The sequence below is a fragment of the Stegastes partitus genome, unplaced genomic scaffold (genome assembly GCF_000690725.1).
Source record: "Stegastes partitus isolate 25-593 unplaced genomic scaffold, Stegastes_partitus-1.0.2 Scaffold3736, whole genome shotgun sequence".
NCBI lineage: Eukaryota > Metazoa > Chordata > Actinopteri > Pomacentridae > Stegastes > Stegastes partitus.
The window spans coordinates 1-17,305 of NW_007581467.1; the positions used below are offsets into that span (position 1 = coordinate 1).

General features: G+C 43.3%; 2 protein-coding genes across 2 annotated transcripts; both read right to left on the reverse strand.

Moving 5' to 3' along the window:
* Nucleotides 1-4,072: 4,072 nt before the first annotated feature.
* LOC103376251 (choline O-acetyltransferase-like) lies at nt 4,073-12,956 on the reverse strand. The gene is made up of 14 exons (XM_008306630.1): nt 12,886-12,956; nt 11,914-12,105; nt 11,128-11,246; nt 9,572-9,625; nt 9,270-9,450; nt 7,782-7,959; nt 7,523-7,692; nt 7,350-7,450; nt 7,139-7,267; nt 6,920-7,042; nt 6,691-6,832; nt 6,401-6,463; nt 5,842-5,979; nt 4,073-4,339 (listed from the first exon to the last, which is right to left on the reverse strand). The coding sequence occupies exons 1-14, from the start codon at nt 12,928-12,930 to the stop codon at nt 4,073-4,075; spliced, it is 1,902 nt and encodes a 633-aa protein (XP_008304852.1). The 5' UTR covers nt 12,931-12,956.
* Nucleotides 12,957-14,756: 1,800 nt separating this feature from the next.
* LOC103376252 (probable vesicular acetylcholine transporter-B) lies at nt 14,757-16,751 on the reverse strand. The gene has a single exon (XM_008306631.1). It carries the CDS (start codon nt 16,749-16,751, stop codon nt 15,183-15,185), a length of 1,569 nt encoding a protein of 522 aa, XP_008304853.1. The 3' UTR covers nt 14,757-15,182.
* Between the last annotated feature and the right edge of the window lie 554 nt (nt 16,752-17,305).

Consider the following 17,305-nt stretch of genomic DNA (forward strand, 5'->3'; position numbering starts at 1 on the left):
AAGCAACTAATAAAAGTAAGTGACCAGAAAAATGTGCTATTTTCCTGACGGAGGTTTGCCAAACAGAAAAAATCTGATTTTACTTTCTCTGCTACACCAATGTGAGCAACAGCCTCAGCCTGGTCCTCCCTATTAAAACTGTCTGGCTCCATCACTGACTCCTGCTCCAACTCTTCGCTCATTTTTGGATTAGCCACGAGTTAGGAGAAGCCAGGCTCTGCAAAGCCGACGCCGAGCTTCCAAACTGCTGCTCAGGAAACTTATGAGTGACGTCATGGAGAGTTTGTTCATCTTTATCTGCAGTCTATGTAAACCTTCTTTTTATATTTATATCATGCACACATTCCCTCCTAGTGAGGGTAGCTAGAACTTTTAGCCGATGTAGCTCAACTATGAGAGACAATGAAAAACAGAAGCAGGTATAGGTGCAGACAGAAGACGCTGTGTTGGTCATGTGGGCTTCAGTTAACATGATCCAGAACAGAACTATGCAAATACTGCAAGAAATTATTCCTGTTTCAAAAGAGAAACACAACCAGCTTGTTCCCATGTCTTAAACAGAATCATGAATTAGCTTGTGCACGTCCAAGATAAAGCAGAATAAAACCACCACATGCCTAACTTGGGAGCTTTTCAGACACGGCAGCGTGTTGCAGTGTTTAGTCCAATCATGTGCTTTAATGCAAATCAAGTTTTTATGCAAAGCAAAGTTCAACCGGCTGAGATATGCAGCATCATGGAACTGGACAGGTTTTTTTATGTGGTGCTTGTTACCACTAACACACTGAACTGTTTATTAAATCTACATGAGTCTGCATTTTTTTTTTTTTTCACAGCCCGATTTGTATTCCAAATTTAATTGGACCAGTTCACGGGAGCTTGACTAAATGTTTAATGTTTTCTGAGCACTTGGTCGGCGTGGTTCAGTGGTTCGACCAATGGAGAATTAAATTTGTGTCTCTCCCTAAAGACCTTATCAGATGCCAGTGAAACGAGGCCATCTGTTGGGAGAGTGTTAGTGAAGTGGCCGTGCTGCAGACAGACCACCCCATGCAAATGAGTCTGGTCACATAGAACTGTAAACGCAGACTGACCAGCTTTGTTAGGATTTACTTCACGGCTACGTTAGCTTAGCATTATGGTTGGAGACGGAATTTAAATGTGTTTTGTGTGTGTGTGTGTGTGTGATATCCTCCACAACATCAGGAACATCTGCTTTTTATAGTTATTGTCTAATGTGTTGTGCAGCTGCTTAATTCCTCACTTTTGGATCATTTATTCAACAAATACTTCTTGGTGGTTGAGTTATAACTTGTTAACTTTAACTGTTTTAGTGCGTCTGAGGTGCATCTCTAATTGAGTCACTCATCGTCTGAATGTTATGTAAGCGTCAAAATCTTAACGGCATAATTATCAGACATTCGAAGAGGAAAAGTCGTCTTGTACAGTCGTCCTCAGATGTATTCATACCCGCCCATTAAAGAAGGAAAAACACAGCTTCAGTCACTGAAATAAGGTGAAATTGACAAAAGTAATGAACATCATGACGTTGCTTTTGAATTGTGGTTCAACAGAAATATAAAAAAACAAACAAACAAACAAGCATGATGGGACCCGTAAACTAATATCTAATTGAGCAACCCTTTGAGCCAATCACTGCCATCATCAGGTGTTTCCTGTAACTCTCAGTCAGACTTCTGCACCTGTTGACAGGTATTCATTTGTCCAGGACAGTTTTGTTTGTTTTTTTTGTTTTTTTTAAATTATTCTTTTCAACTATAATTCAAAACCAATGTCTTCTTTCACTAAATTACAATTTAGCAAATTTTTATTTATTATTACTTTTTCCAGTTTCTAGTTATTTGAGTGACTGTTGTGAATTTTGCCTTTTCTTTAATGGAAATGTCTGAACACATTTGAGGACGACTGTATATATTGTAAAAGCGGTTTGAAGTGGTAATCTGCATCCTAATTCCTTATTACAGGTTTGGAGTTTGTGGTGTGGTCACACCGAAGAAAACAGGGAACAACTGAAGCAGGCAAGTCAGCATTCATTCTAATTTAACAGAATAGAATTGTTTCAATACTAAAAAATAATGTGAAGCTAAATTGAGGAAAGTGCTGTCAGGTTTTACTACATTTAAATAGTTTTGTGGACTTTTTCACAGCATAAATATGACAAATTCAAGTTGGTTCTTTTTTAATTTGAGCTCGATTTGCTGTGTGAAGGAGTGAATGCTACCCAGACAACAACACAAATATCTGTTATTTGATAAATATACATTAAGAACAACAAGCAGCCTCGTATTCGTCACAAAAAGTACCGACGCCGTGAGTCAGAACACTTCTAATTTCTTTTTATTCATCCAGTTTTGCTACATGACAGTTTTATTACAGCTCAAATGTGCGACGTCTTCTATCAACAACATATTGCTGTAGCCTAAAAAAATAAATAAAGATTTAGTTTTCCTCTTCACAACGATGAAGACGTGACGTTTGCACAACACTTAATATCAAACTGACGCAATGAAACAGCGATGAGCTTCACATTAATCACCATTTACAGAGATGTTATGATATTTATTCATCAGGCGACGGGAACACAGCAGATGTACTCGCCTGATTATTCACTTCTTTTTTTGTTTTTAATGAATGGAACAAGTGGATAAGCAGCTGAACAACACATAGCAGACAGTACATTCTTTTACATGTTTCACTCAGATTAGACAGCAAGCACCAAGTAGAAACACATCAAATGAACATCAGAGTTAAAACACTGAACACTGACAGAAGATCACATCTGATAGGACCTGTGGACGACAGTTTGCATGACTTTACGTTTTAAGGCATTTTGAATTCCCTTTAACAACATTTTACTTCACTCGTATTCTCACGTGGACATAGAAAAATACAGCTATTAGAAGAATAAACATGCACGTGTGTCGCTTATAGTCTTTTTTCACATTCACGTTGGCGGATGAGACACTCTCAGCTTACGCGCCGTGTGGACACAAACATCCTCACGTCTTCACCGCTAAGGACCACTGATTCGATTTGCTGAAACACGAGCCACCACAGATTGAACACGATACGCATTTGTAGAGGAATCTAAGCCACGGTACACTCCGAGTGGACACTTTTGACCGAAACAGCATGCATGATGTGGATCACCGTCGTTCTGAATATCAAAAATAGCAACTGCAGTTAATTTATTGTCACACGAAGCTGCATGCATCTAAAGAGCTGATTTGGCACATTTACCCTCATGTTGTGTTATTGCACTTACAGTCTAACAGCTACCCTCATTCTGAGTGCAAATGCAAAGCACTACGTATACACATGGACACAGTGGGTTGCCTCGGTCACCACTGGACTGGACCTTGCTTACAGAGCTGCACCGTTCATCACATCTATTGCTATGATAAAGAACACACACATACAGCACGACTCACGTTTCTCTCTTTACGCACATAAATTATAACCATTTCTCAGCTTATAGCTATTTTTTTTTCACATCTCTGTATAGATAAATAAATAAATAAAGTGCCTTCATGTATGCACAAACTTTTTTCACGGCCGTTTGGCGTCGATAGAAGAATAAAAACATTTAAAAGGGTTTTGCGGCACAACATGATGGCACACATGACGTGAGGTCGGCAGGGTCACATTAACAGGATGTCACGATTGTTCTAAGTCACTTGGATATATTCTGTCACGTATAAGAACACTGCTACTCTACATACACATGAGGATCATTCAGTTGAATCACTCTCTGACTGAGGAGTCGACCCTCAGGTCAGTGCTACAAAATGGCTTCAGCTTCCTAAGTCAAGCGGGGTCGGCGTTGGACCCGAAATCATTCTATCGTCCACACACAGTTTTCATTCATATTCTTTTTTTACATTTATATACTATATATATAGTCACATGAGAACTTTAAGGCTTCGTATTTTGTTGTGAAGGAAACACTATTGCACAAAGACACACGAACGCGTCTCAGCTACTGAGTCTAGAGCTAAGGTCTAAGTCTAAGGGTGCTGAGTGGAGCCGCCCAGTGCTCTCCCAGTATGGCTCACTTCCCTGATTTGTGAGGCTGCCCGGCCCCTTGGCTGCTCCCAGCCGGCTTGGTGGCTGCAGCGCCGCTTCTATTGCACAGGTCCCTGATTTCCAGCAGGCCCTCGTTCAGGGCTTTGACGAAAACCACCGAGCTCGTCTCCGTGTTCTCCCAGAAGCTGGACACGCAGAACACGATGTGGTCCGACTGCGGGTTGTAGCAGGCGCCGTAGCCGTTGGCCACCACCGGGCCGTAGCAGCAGAACATCTCCACTGTGGTGGGAACCTGGAGATGAGAATGCACAGCCGGGCTTAGAGAGCTGTCAGATATGGACTACAACTAACAGTTGTTGCTATATTTTGATGATTTTATTTATTTTGTTTATAAACCGCCAAAAAAATACAGGTTCCCGGAGCTCAAGTGCCAAATAAACCACCAGATTTTTTTTCCTCCAGTGTCCTAGTAGATGAGTTGTTGCAGCTGGCAGCACTATAAAATGTGAAGTTTAGTTTCTGTAGGTGACTGTTTTAGCAGAAAGGTTATTATTAAAACGCTGTTGGTTGAATCACTTCACTGACACCAGACAGTAGTAAAACACAAACCACAGAATATTGCTTAAACTTTAATAACACTGAAGTTGCAGCATCGTGCAGACACCTGATGCTCTTTGCTTTGCTTCCAGAAATGTAGAAGTGCAACCAAAGCGGAGAGTCACACCTAAACCTCAGTCAGACAACAACAACTCTGAGCTGCTGTTAATGTGCGGCATGCTGCGTAAAGTGTGCGGCTGCCTGAATTATTCTAAGTGCAGGGTTGAAGTCTGTCAGTGAAGCTACTGAGGACAGTAGATTCTGGCAGGGTCTTGTGGCAGGTCTATGTGGTGTCTGGTAGTCCACATCGTGGGCTTTGAAGTGGTCCCCAGGTAAAAGGTTACACCTGGTTTGGTATTTATGGACCTTGAAGACCAGAGTGACCAGGTTAGAGGTCGCTGAAGGAGAGTTGTCCCACTGTTCCCCTATAAAAGCCGGTGGTTAAAGCTGGTCTGATGGTTGATTCTTATCGGCTTCGACTCCTCTCGCAGGTAAACCATGATGTCTGAGATGCTATACTTGTTTCAGTAAACCTTTTTATATAACCACAAGATGGTCGAGGGGAGAATTTCTTCATCATCTTCACATCATCGCTGCTCTAAGAAACAACAACTACGACAGCAAACACTGGACCTCAGGCAGAAACACCAGCATAAGCTAAATGTCTTTAATTAGCTCCGTGCATTTTGAAAACTGCTGTTGCCGTGTTGTGGTTGCACTTTTGCAGTCTCAGTCTCTTTTAAAAATGATTACAGTTGACTTTGGCGAGTCTTTTCCAGAAGCCTCTCCCTTAGCTGTTTCTCCACTGACTGTACAGATGAACAAAGCAGCTCAACTTGAGCGCTAAATGTGTTAAATTTGCAGAAAACGCAGCATCTGCAGGTTGGATGTCAGGTTGGCGACCAATTCGCTGGTTGTCTTTTCTCCAGAAGTACGTTAGAAGAACGGGACGGTCAGCGTGGACTTTAAAGACAAGCTCCATCTTTATGTAATTCACGGTTAGGTAAAAGAAAAGCACGGGAACATCAATCTGTCTGTTTTTTTTCTTTATGGATTAATTCCTGTGTTTCATCAGCAAGAAAATGTAGCTCGATGGGTTGTACATACGTCCAGTGTCAAGCATGGACGCCGAATTTAAAGCAATACTTTAAAAAAATAAAGTGTTTTAAGGTTAAATAGATTAGGACTACATGTTACCTGACTGGTTGAGAGGATGAACTGGTTACTGGCCAGATACGTCTCATCACAGAAGATCTCTGGCTTCTCCATGTTGAGGTCCTTTGCGACCCTCAGGAGCCCGAGGAGGTGATTGTCTATTGCCATTCCTGTAATAGCCTGAAAGACATGCTTTGGCTCAGTGGAGACTTTACCCAGTCCTCGTTCTGTAACTTTCCTACGTTTAAAATAAATCGTTCACTGAAATACTTTGCAGTTGAACAACAACAACCCTGTTCCTTAAAGTCTGACTTGATATCCAGGATCGGTGCTAAAGCTAAACTCAGCTGCTGCTGCATGAGGGGAGATGAAATGAACTTTTTAAAAAAAAAAAAAAAAAAGCCTCTACATGTTTTCCAGTTAGCTGAGAAAATCTGTGCATTAGAGATACCTGAGATGATTAGCTGAGCTTAGCATTGAGGCTAAGCAGCACCTCTAAAATTCATTAATTGGTCCCTTATATCACATCTGAGGACAGTTTGCACAAATAAACCCTACCTGTGATATTAATATATATTTCAAAATGGCTTAAAACACTTACTGCGATTGTATAATTCGTCTGGGCATTAATTGCATCCCTCAGTCGTTTCATTTTTTCTGAATCCTGTCGGAAAAAGTAAAAACATTTTGAGTTTAGTCACTCATCAGACAGCGGTGCAGCCAGCCGTTCTTCATGCATCCACTGAGTCTGCAGGGAGATCATCTGTTTGGACTGGCAGACTGACTTTGGCGTGCCGAGGTGGCCAGTCACACCTGTTTCATTTAGGCAGCCGCGATGCACAGTGATGTGGGAGTTAGTAATTTGGAGGGAAAGTGAGAAAAATGACTCACGGTGTAAGTTACCCTCTCGTCTGTCATCGACTTGACAAAGGCCAGGGCCTCGGCGGTGGCTGAGCGGATGTTGTCTACCCGACCTTCTTGGAAACGCCGAATGGAGGCGCTCTCGTACGTGGGGACGAGCCTCCCACTGCATCTGAGCCACAGACAGGATTTGAAAAGGTAAATTAACAGCAATGCATTTTGAATTAATTTAAAGATTTACGTATAAAATAAAGTTTACTTGTAGAATGCGAGCTGTAAAGCGACTTGTATGAAGGCGTCTGGACTCATCTTCTGCTTCTTGATAAATTCTTTCCCATAAACTTTGAATTTGAACACGTCCATGTCGAGATTGTTCACCAGCCTGAAGGAGAAAACAGGAAAGATGTTGGTTTCTCCAGAAATATTTGTAATTATTCGTAAAACTGGTCGTGTGAAACTGTGTTTGTGTTGGCCTTGCCTCTGGAGTCTGTCTCCAGATGCTGACAGGTTTCCTTGGATGTTGGGGTTGCATTTCCACAGCAGCCTTCTTGGAGGGGGAAGTTCTCTGAAGGTGGAGGACTTAACCGTCTCGGAGGGACTTCCTGTTCTGTTCAGAACAAAAACACTTGTGTTTCCTACATGGCTGGCTTCAGCAGCATTCACTGAGATGATGGAGGGAGCTAACTTACATATACTTCATCAAGAATTCAGAGCACTGAACCAGAACTATTCCCTCGAACGGCGAATGCTCACACACCACTCCACATATCCCGTCCATTCCTACCACAAACTGAGAGAAGGTGGTTTTAATAATTGTGAAAACATTAAACAGAGGATTGAAGAGCTTGGGATACACCCGTACCTGCATTGATTTGTCGTACCAGCGGTTTGCACCGTTCTTGTCACGGCCGCCACCGTGCAGCATCAGCAGGGCCCTGTTGGTGTCGCTGGGCTCCAGGCCGCTGGGCTCATCCAGACACACCACACATGTACAGCTCTCGATCAGCGCCAGAGAGTCCCTGTTGGTTTGATCTGCATGGAGGAGGAAGAGCAGTCAGCCATGTGTTGGATTTACTCATCTGGGAGTGATTTAAAAACCAGAAAGGCCGTCGTGCTGAGACCTTTTGTTAGTGCATCTCGAGCCTGTGCCCATTCCGTCCTCCCGTCAGATGTCAGGATGCCAAACGGAGGGAGTCTCTCTTCAGCGTTTTCGGACATTTTCGTGATTTTCTCCAGCTGGGATAAGATCTCCGTCTCACTGAGCTGCTTGCTGTTTGCGACGACATCCAACACGAAAAACTAGTGAAAAAAAAACAAATGATTGTTCTCACATATTGTACAGCATCACCTGAAAGACACATGATGCAGGAAATGCTGGGTTTAAAGTGCGTCCTTGCCCACTGATAGCTCCGTATAGCTCAGCCTGTGCTTCCTGTTGTGCAGCATTTGACCAGTTGAGGTAATAAAGACATTAGTAATAATGGCAGGGACTAAAAATAGCCGGTTTCCACCTCCAAAGTGGCTCCTCGACTGCGATCAGTCAAACATGCGACTCGAGGAAGCTCTCAGACAAAGTGGCAGATTTAATCAGCAGTAATTAAGTTAACTTCTCCATAGGGACGGGCCCTTATGCGCCGCAGATTGATAGCTCCCCAAACCATTTCCAGGTGAGAGCTCCTGCAGATGTTAGCCGGATGGGCTCTACGCATTTGTGAAGATTATCTGTTAGGACGGAGATGTTCTGAGGAGGAAATGAGATGGTGGTTGGAGCAGACTACAGATTTATAGGTAGGCTGAAGATCTGAGAACAAAATAAAAGTTTGCAATATCTGTGGATCAGTTTAACACCAAGCTTGTAGATTTTGCATGTGTGTGTGTAGATGAACCTCAGATGTATATGGTTCTAGCCTTGATCAGACTATACCCATATTTCTTCAAAACATTTCTTATGAATAGAAAATATCCAAGTTGAAATGCACGAGGCGTGATTGAAAACTTTCTCAGATCGTGCTGCTGAGTGTCACTACAGAGCTCAGAAAGTGAGATAAGGTACATTTATATTCGTTAGACTGGGTCTGTTCTGTTTAGTACTTCCTGGTCTGTCAGATCTGATTTGATATCCTGCTCAGTTTAAATATTCAAATGGACATCACTAGATAGCGTTACACTGGGCAGCTTCATACAGGCACCGTGTTTTCAGACTGAATTTTTATTTTGTGACTCTGTTTCACTATTTTTTTTGCCATGTAACTGCTTATATATTCAATGTTAGGCAAGCAAGCCAGTAAGTTAATGGACACAAAACTTTGTGTTCAGGACTGATCAACAGGATGGAAGATGCTGAGTGGATATAAACGTTCCTGTCATTTGTAATGCATGATATTCAAACCCACCACTCTTAATTGTAATATTGTTTTGAAGGCAGTTTAGATGTTTAGAATAGCTTTCCACTTTCAAGGCATCTCCACGAGAGAGCAGCTTTCAGCATCTATTGATAAAATAGAATGTCTTATTCCAGCATCCTTACATGTGCTTATATTTCTCTCTCAGATAGACAGGAGAAGTGTGACGGAGTGTGAAATGTCTTCTCAAAGGGCCAGTGTCCTGACCTGGTTCTTGCACGCCACGATCATGTGCTCCGGCGCTGAGGAGGCTGCGTTCATGTGGACGTTCAGCGTGTCTGTCTTCAGGCCCGGGTAGCGGTAGGAGGTGAAGAGGCGGTAGTACTGCTCCATGCACTGAGGAGTCCCGGCTAGCTGGCCTCGAGTGAATTCCACTGGCAGCGCTCGCCTGAGAGTCGTTATTACACACATCAGATTACTTCTGAGGACTCTCACGGCTCATTATCGTGCCATAATTTTAATCTCAAATCCTCTGAGATCGCAGGGCGGCAGGTAATCCATTAACTTACGTGTCAACCAGGGCCTTATACTCCAGCACTCCTCTGATGAGACGGGCAGCGAATCTAAAAGAAGATTGAAATTTAGAAAAGAACCAGAGAGTTTGTTGGAGAACATGCTCAGCCGACTGGCCGGTGATTATAATTAGATATAAGGCTCATCTCTCAAAGGGACCAGCAGTAATCACATTACGGCAAATTACTCGGATACAGTGAGCGAGCTGTGTGTGTTTATCTGTGAGAGAGAGAGAGAGAGTCGGCCTGTGTGTGTGTGAGTGGGCGGTGTGGGCAAAGAGGGAAAACACAGTGGCGTGTCAGGTCTTATGCTGTACGTCGTTTGTCTCGGTGTTATTACGTTCAAAGCCAGATCAATACAAAGGAGGCAGCCACGGCGCACCACACCCCTAAATGAGGCCTGACTAGCAGCCTCTGTGGAGAGCTTGGCCCTGTCACTCCCAATCTAATGAGCGGCCGTGTCAGTAGATTACCAGCTGCTCGGGGTGCTCTGGAAATATTCAGTTAGTGCGGCGCGAGCTGACAAAAGCTAATGTTGAGTTACAGGGCTGGACGGACCGGTGCGATGTCTGGTGGGCCACGGCTCATTTAATAATGGGCAGAGATTCTTTCCATGACTGTAGTTCAGATCTTAATCTGAGCCTGCTGAGGAGAACGTAAACCCTGTCAGCAGATAGAGAGCTGTGTACAAGCTGCAGTTTCCTCAAGTTTGATCTTTACTGTTTGACCAATGTTGTCACTAATTGAGAGGAAGGATTGAATTGACTTTCTGGAGTAATTTGTAACTCAGAACCTGCTGTACTTTAATGTTGTGTGACTTGTGAAGTGACTTTTTGTTTTTGCACTTTGTTGCATTACAAAGGCAGCTTCTACTTTCTGTCTGAGGTACAGATTTTCTACGTTTTACAAACTTCCCAAGCAGCATAACAGCAACTGTGAGGAACGAGGATGTCAAGCTAAGCTAACTGATAATTTATGTTGATTTTAAAGCCAATATTTTAAGGATTCCAGCTTACCTAACTCAACAAAATGTGATTTCTTTTGTCTTACATCAAAATAAACTCTTTGACAAGGAATTTAATGTTGTTGGTTTAGATTACGGGAATCTAGCGTAAGATGTTTTCTATTTTCTGACTTTTTTTTTTTTTGCACAAATCAACCATTCTGTCACCCAAGAAAGTCACTGAACTGGCAGATTGACTGAAAAAGAAAAATAATTTATTCTATTCTGGTCTATTGAAGCTGCTTCCACAAAGTGAATGTGGTTATTTCCTTGTATTCTGTTAAGATAATCAAACCAAATACTTTCTGCTGCCAGAGGTGATACTGGAAGTATTTGCATGTTGTGTTGCAGATATTTATTTTCATATCATCTTACATGTTGCCTCAGATTAGCTCTTCCGACGAATCGCTCTTGTCATTGACCTACACGATGCTGTTTATGTGCTGCAGCAGTTTCTCTCTCCTTTGTCAGGATCTTTCTCTGCCAACGAAGGAGGGAAGATAAACTTGTACAGTCTGAACAACAGCAGAACCAAAAACCCAGCACGTACCTGAGGACATCCTTCTGATCCCTGAACGTCTGCTTGGGAAACACCATGACGGGACTGGAGTTGACGGGCAGCGCCAACCTGTTGTTCAGGTACATGTCCTCCAGCCAGTAGTCGTACACCTGGACGTGAACACGGGGACAGCGTGTGAGACATGTGGCTTTGTTGAGCACATTGGACTCAAGTTATTACTTTCAGAGTTGAGACCTGTGGGCGATGGAGTAAAGAAGAAAAAAAAAAAAAAAGCATAATAGTGTGTCACTGCCAGATGAGAGGGAGAGTCTGAGAGTCTGCTGCTGTGAGAGTGGGAGTGTGATAGATTTCACTGTGAACCGACCGATCACCCAAACGCAGGAGGGGAGACTGAAGCAAAACAGGACAAGCAAAGGCTCAGATAAATCTTCATCTCCAAGTGCTGGACTTCTTTTGTTTTTTTCATCTCTTTTATGAATGTTTTATGTATTATTTTTTGGAATTTGGTATAAACAGTAAACCAGAGGCAGCTTTCATTTTCAGACAATTTGATGCCTTATCAGTTAAAGAACAACACAAAGCTGATTATAAATACTGTAGAAGGTTAAGTTCACTTAGTAGCACATGCATACAGAAAAATGATGGAATAAGAGTGATCTACAAAAGGAGAAAAACAAAAAAAGACATAAAAACCAAAGCTCTTTATTGATACAAAAGGAAAACTGAGTGGAATGTGTTCTTTTTCTTGTCTTTTTTTTCCAGCTCATGCACCTACAACAAGGAGCAGCGGTGTCATTTTAAGATCCGAACGTTTACCCAGTTGGTCGTCTTGTCCCTCCTCTCTACAAGCTTCTTCTGGAGAACCTCTCCGACGCCTCCAGGAGCGCCGAACTTCTCCACGATGGCCTTTGTTTTCTTGAACTGCTCCTCCTTCACCAGGTGCTGGACGCACTTCAGGTACGTGTCGAGGGTCTGCTTCAGCGGGGGAACAGGGACCTTGGGCAGCACCTGGAAAAAAAAAAAGCACCAGATTGGCACAAATACAAGTAACAGCGGAAGGACAGCAGCTGTTCAGTGTGTGAATGTCTCTGATTCATTAGTTAAAGGACTAATTCCCTCACATGTTTTCTTTATGCTTTTATCATTAGAGCCCCAGTTAATAATTCATCTCCAATGCTTTGAGGCCTATTTGAAAATAAATGCCCCGGCCTCGCGGGCATTGTTTCTTTAAGGATGGAAAATGCAAATTGATTATCTTTTCTGTCTGATGTTTGATCATTTGCATTCTGGATCCTGTTGGTAAGCCAAGACGTTAATATTGATAAGTGCAGTGCCATTGTGTAAAAAAAAAAAAAAAAAAAAGGAAAAAAAAGCTGTGGCTACTACGTTAATGGAACTGGGAGGATTTTTGTGACTCAGGAAAACCAATTTCAATTAAGCACCAATCAACCTGCAGCAAACACAGTTGCAATGTTATAATCTGGCTGTTGATTTTGTTTCCATGAGTGCATAAAAAGAGAAATGTGCTATATCAGTGTCGTGAATTTGGGTTCATACCACGAACAGAGGAGAGGCCTGCTGTGAAATGTTCGCCCCTAGTGGCCAAGCAGGAATCTGGCGCTGTCCGTGGTGCTGAAATCCAGCAACAGCTGCCAACTTCAGCACCACGGACAGAGACAGCACTCGGAAATACCCCCAGAAAAAGTGAAAATGTAGATGCAAAGAAGACATTTTTGAATCATATTAATAACAAAATAAAAATTAGAAAACAGTGACATGTGTTCGTACTTGGCTGCCTTGGTCTCTGGCCGTCTCTTTCTCCAAGATGGGCATGTTTGCAATCCAGTCCGGTCAGAGGGAAAATAATGTGGAAAGCCTCTGGAGACAGTTTGAGTTGAGCTTTCCCTGCACGGAGCATGTTTAGACATTTTAAAAGGGAAAAGCAGGACAGTAAATGGGAGGGGGGGAAAAACATGAAGCAGTAAATAAAATTAGGCCTATTGAGAAATGTAGCTGCGCGTCTGAAAGTGAGCCAGCAGGCTTCCATTCTTCATCATTTTTGTTGCAGCCTAATGCAATTTCCTGCTTGCCCTTGAATTCCAGCTGCGCCTCATCGCTCACCACTGCAAAGAGATGCACATCTAACCAGTACTCAGTTTATCTCTCTGTCACTATTTTTTTTTTTTTTTTTTTCCAATGAAACAAATGACAGTTTTATCCAACTAAAGGAAAATGTTTGCACTTGTTTCTTTTTTGGTGCGTTTTATTCTGAAAAGTGTTTTAAATTGTAGATAATCCAGAATATTTGGATGCACATCTGTTTGATTGAAAACAAGTAAAATAATTAACAAAAAATAACTTTGTTTTTTTTACAGCAAAGTGAACTTTTAAAGTAAATTAAGAAGAATAGCGTTCCTCATTGTGCCTCCCAAAAGGGCTCACAACTTTTAAAATGTGCACTTTTTTTTTTTTAAAGAGAGAAAGCATCCGTCTTACCTGATGAATGCAGGAGGTCAGAGGGATGCGTGGAAGTTCAGATCGCCTCCCACTTCCACGCCGTGCGAACCCATATTAGAGTAAAGCTCCGTTTACGCGCCGGACTGCTCCCCCGCTCCCACGCCTCGCCATAAGGCTGTGGCTCCACATTAAAGCGCGCCTTGGAAAAGATGCTGAAGGTGTTTGCGTTTACCTACCCCCTTGAGGCAAGAAACTCCTCCCATCGAAATCTATTCGCGGAACATATTATGTGACAGCTTGCTTCACCCCCCCTCCCGCCCACATCCGATAGTAATTTTAACATATAAAAAAAAAAGTGAGTCCAGAGGAGAGAGTCGGAGTTCGGGTTTGTCATTCAGAGGTCCTGTTGATGGCCCTGAGGTACAGGTGACAGTTATGGTGCTTTTATTGTTTAGATTTAAGTCCTCAGCTTTCTGCACAACTTGGGATCCACCTGTCAGGAAAATAAATCTGTTTGTCTGCTCTAGATTAATTTTCTAACGTGTTCAGTCCTGGTGTTCATACTGTGACTAACGCTTCTGTCTGTGCGCCTTTTTGCGCGCCGAGAGCCGCAGTTTGTGGAAACCTAAAGTCAGAATTAAACTTTTTATTCATATTTTCTACATAATTAGAATTGTTTTTTTTTCCAACTTCTTTTCTTCTTGTGGAATCTGAACCACTTTCATCCTCTAAATTATTCTCTCACGTCTCACTCAGAATGACTCCTGTCTCAGTTTTCATTCGTTTGAAATGACAATAAAAATCACGGCTGTCACACAGATCCAAACAGAGATTTATTAAAACGACAATTGTTAAATGAATACATATTTGTTCATCTTAAGGAGACTGACTTCATTGGCTACGTCTTGACAAAATGTTTCATACGCACACGCGCGCGCACACGCACACAAACACGCGACACACACGCACTTTGTAGAGGTCCACGTATGTCTGTTTCTTTTTTCTTTTTTAAACAATTTACATTGTGCATGTATCCACATATGTACAAAATCCATTTATTATGGTACATTTAATTTCAACACCAAAAAAACATCGGAAATAAAAATAATAATAACAAACAGGCCCACAAGTTACAAAATTAACATTCACGAATTTTTTAACAACCAAATAAAGAACTCAAAGAGGCCTTTGATGTGCAAGTAAAAAAAGTTTCCTCAGACTAAAAATATAGGCTATTTTGTGTAAGGGGGGGAAATGTGCTGCTTATAGTTGGTCCCATATAATCTTGTACGCACATTTATCTATTTGTATCTTCTTTTTTATATATATAATATTCATTAATACACACAAATTCAACAGTAGCTGATAATCTCTCACAAAACTCCAGTTATACGTCCATGACAAACGCTACATAGACTTGTTCGACACAATGAAACCACAGTCAAAAAGAAAAAAGAAAAATCAACTTTGGAGAACGGATCACACAATCATGATTTTGGTGATTGGGTGTTTATATTGCACATCGGTACTTACATAAAAGTTGAAACCACTAGATTATAACCGGCCTGCCTCGTTTACACGCCTCCCCAGGGGAATGTTTCGGGTGGTCGGTTCAGAGTGTGACCGCTCTAAGTGTACTCGGGACCGGACGACTCCTCTGACAAGGACCGCTGTGCTCTGAACGGGTCGAACCCGTTTTCATCTACTGACAGGCAATTCCCTGCCGAACTGTAGCCCTTCTTTTTAGCTCTCCTCTCCTCCATCTTGATAGTGTCGTACAGCCCCTGCGGAGCCTCCTCTAACAGGTTATCTCTCTCTGAGTAGGACGGTTTCATTTGGCACACGTTGCGCAGCAGCAGCAGGGCTGGTGCGTAAAGCACATTGACGAGACCCATACCCAGATTAAGTTGTACAAAACCGCGATTGTGCACTATCTGCCCGGCTACTATAGGACCCATAGCATACGCGACAGAGTAGGAAATATCAGCTATAGCATAAACACTACCGTACACGGAAACATGACGCACGTCAACTAAAAACGCGAGTGTCGGCAGCAGAGCTGTGTCGACCAGTGCGATGCCAAAACAAATGCCGCACAACGGGGCGATGAGCTGCCCAAAAGTTTTGCATGCGGGGACTGTGCAGGAGCTGGCCCCTATGATAACCATACCTACAGCTCCGTAGAACCACTGCAGATTTGGATGTTGTGCTGCCAGTTTAACTGTTATGTAAACGCCGAGGACATGAGGGAAGAAAGCTGGGAGCCAGGTGAGTCCCATCTCCCACTGAGAGGAGTGCATGGTGGTCTCCATCCAGTTGGCTATGGTGGGCTCTAGAAAGGCAAGGGGGATGTTGCACACCGTGAGCGCCCCGGCCACCACAGCTATGTAGGGGTCAATCATGAGTCTGTATATGGGGGTACCGACCGGCATGTTCTCTCTAGTCCTGTTGGAGAAGGGCTTGATCACGGTGAGCAGCATTAAGCCGTCCACCAGGCAAATGCAGGCGAGCACGATGAAGGGCACCCGCTTACCCGCAAACTCGTACAGGACGCCCCCGAAGGGAGGCGCCACCAGACTCCCGAAAGAGATGAAGGCCAGGGCGATGCCGAGCGCCCTGCTCCTCTCTGCCTCCTCCGTGTATTTGTCTGCTATCATCGCGATTCCAGAGGTGTCCGCAAAAGCAGAGCCCAGACCCTGCAAACTTCTGGCGGCAAAGAGCGTCGCATAGTTCTCCCCGAAAGCAAAGATGCAGGTGGACACGAACATGACCGTCAGTCCAATTAAAAGTGGAATGTCATATCCAACCCGGTCTATGAAAGTTCCCGACAGCGGGTTCACTAAGAGCTGGAGGATGGCTTTGGATGCAAAAAGTACTCCTATCTGGACATCTAAATTGTCCTTGTTGCTTTTGTCTTGGCTTGTGCTGTTGGCTGAAGTGTTGGGATGCATCACTACGTGGACGTGCTCTGACTGCTCACTCTCCAGATCAGCAAGATAGTCTGGAATAATTGGCACGATTACCATGTAGAGCATATTGTCCAGCAGGAGAGCCACGCAGACAATCACCAATATGATCCGTCTCTGCTGGTGAGGATCCTTCATCGCGGTGCCTAACTGCTTGGTTCTTTCGCCCATCTCGGACAGTTTGACGGCGGCTGATTTGGCCAGCCCGGAGGGTCCTCCTTCTCCATCCATGGTGTGCTTTAATTTTTGTGACTTTTCGATTCAAAAAAAAATGTAGTTGTGCTTCTCCCGTCTTCTGCCGGTTCTCTCAACACCTCGGATGACTCATTGGTGTTTTCTCTACATTGATGTAATGCTCTCCGTCCTCACCTCGCCTGTGCGTAAAGGGAGAGGCGCAGAGGAACTTGGCTGCTTCATCGGTGAAGATGGCTTTCTTCAGGTCCCTCGGCTTGTCCTCGGCTCAGCCGCATCCGATGCTGTTTCATGATCTCCCGAGAAGTGACGTGGTGAAATCGTAGAATTTCTGCACCTTGCAGAGGTTTCGGCCACTGTTCTCACATGGCAAAGTTTTGTTTGGAGAGATTTTGTCACTTATTTGCAACGCATAAGACGCTCAAACTCTCCTATCTCTGTGTTCATGCCTCCTATCACCTGTGGCACTTTTGCGCTCTGCTCTGAGACCACGAGTGACTTCGTGGCCATTGGTGCACATTAACCCGCAGGTTCGGCGCTATTTTAGTCCTTTTTTTGTCTCCCCTTTTCACCAAGAGCTATGACGCATCACC

Excerpts from the sequence above, each read along its gene's own strand:
- LOC103376252 (XM_008306631.1), bottom strand. The coding sequence starts at position 16,751 with ATGGATGGAGAAGGAGGACCCTCCGGGCTGGCCAAATCAGCCGCCGTC.
- LOC103376251 (XM_008306630.1), bottom strand. The coding sequence starts at position 12,930 with ATGCCCATCTTGGAGAAAGAGACGGCCAGAGACCAAGGCAGCCAA. Across the intron at positions 6,833-6,919 it reads TTACAGCTCGCATTCTACAA|ATGCAGTGGGAGGCTCGTCC; the intron begins GTAAACTTTATT and ends TCTGTGGCTCAG. Across the intron at positions 5,980-6,400 it reads AGACGAATTATACAATCGCA|GCTATTACAGGAATGGCAAT; the intron begins GTAAGTGTTTTA and ends CATGTCTTTCAG.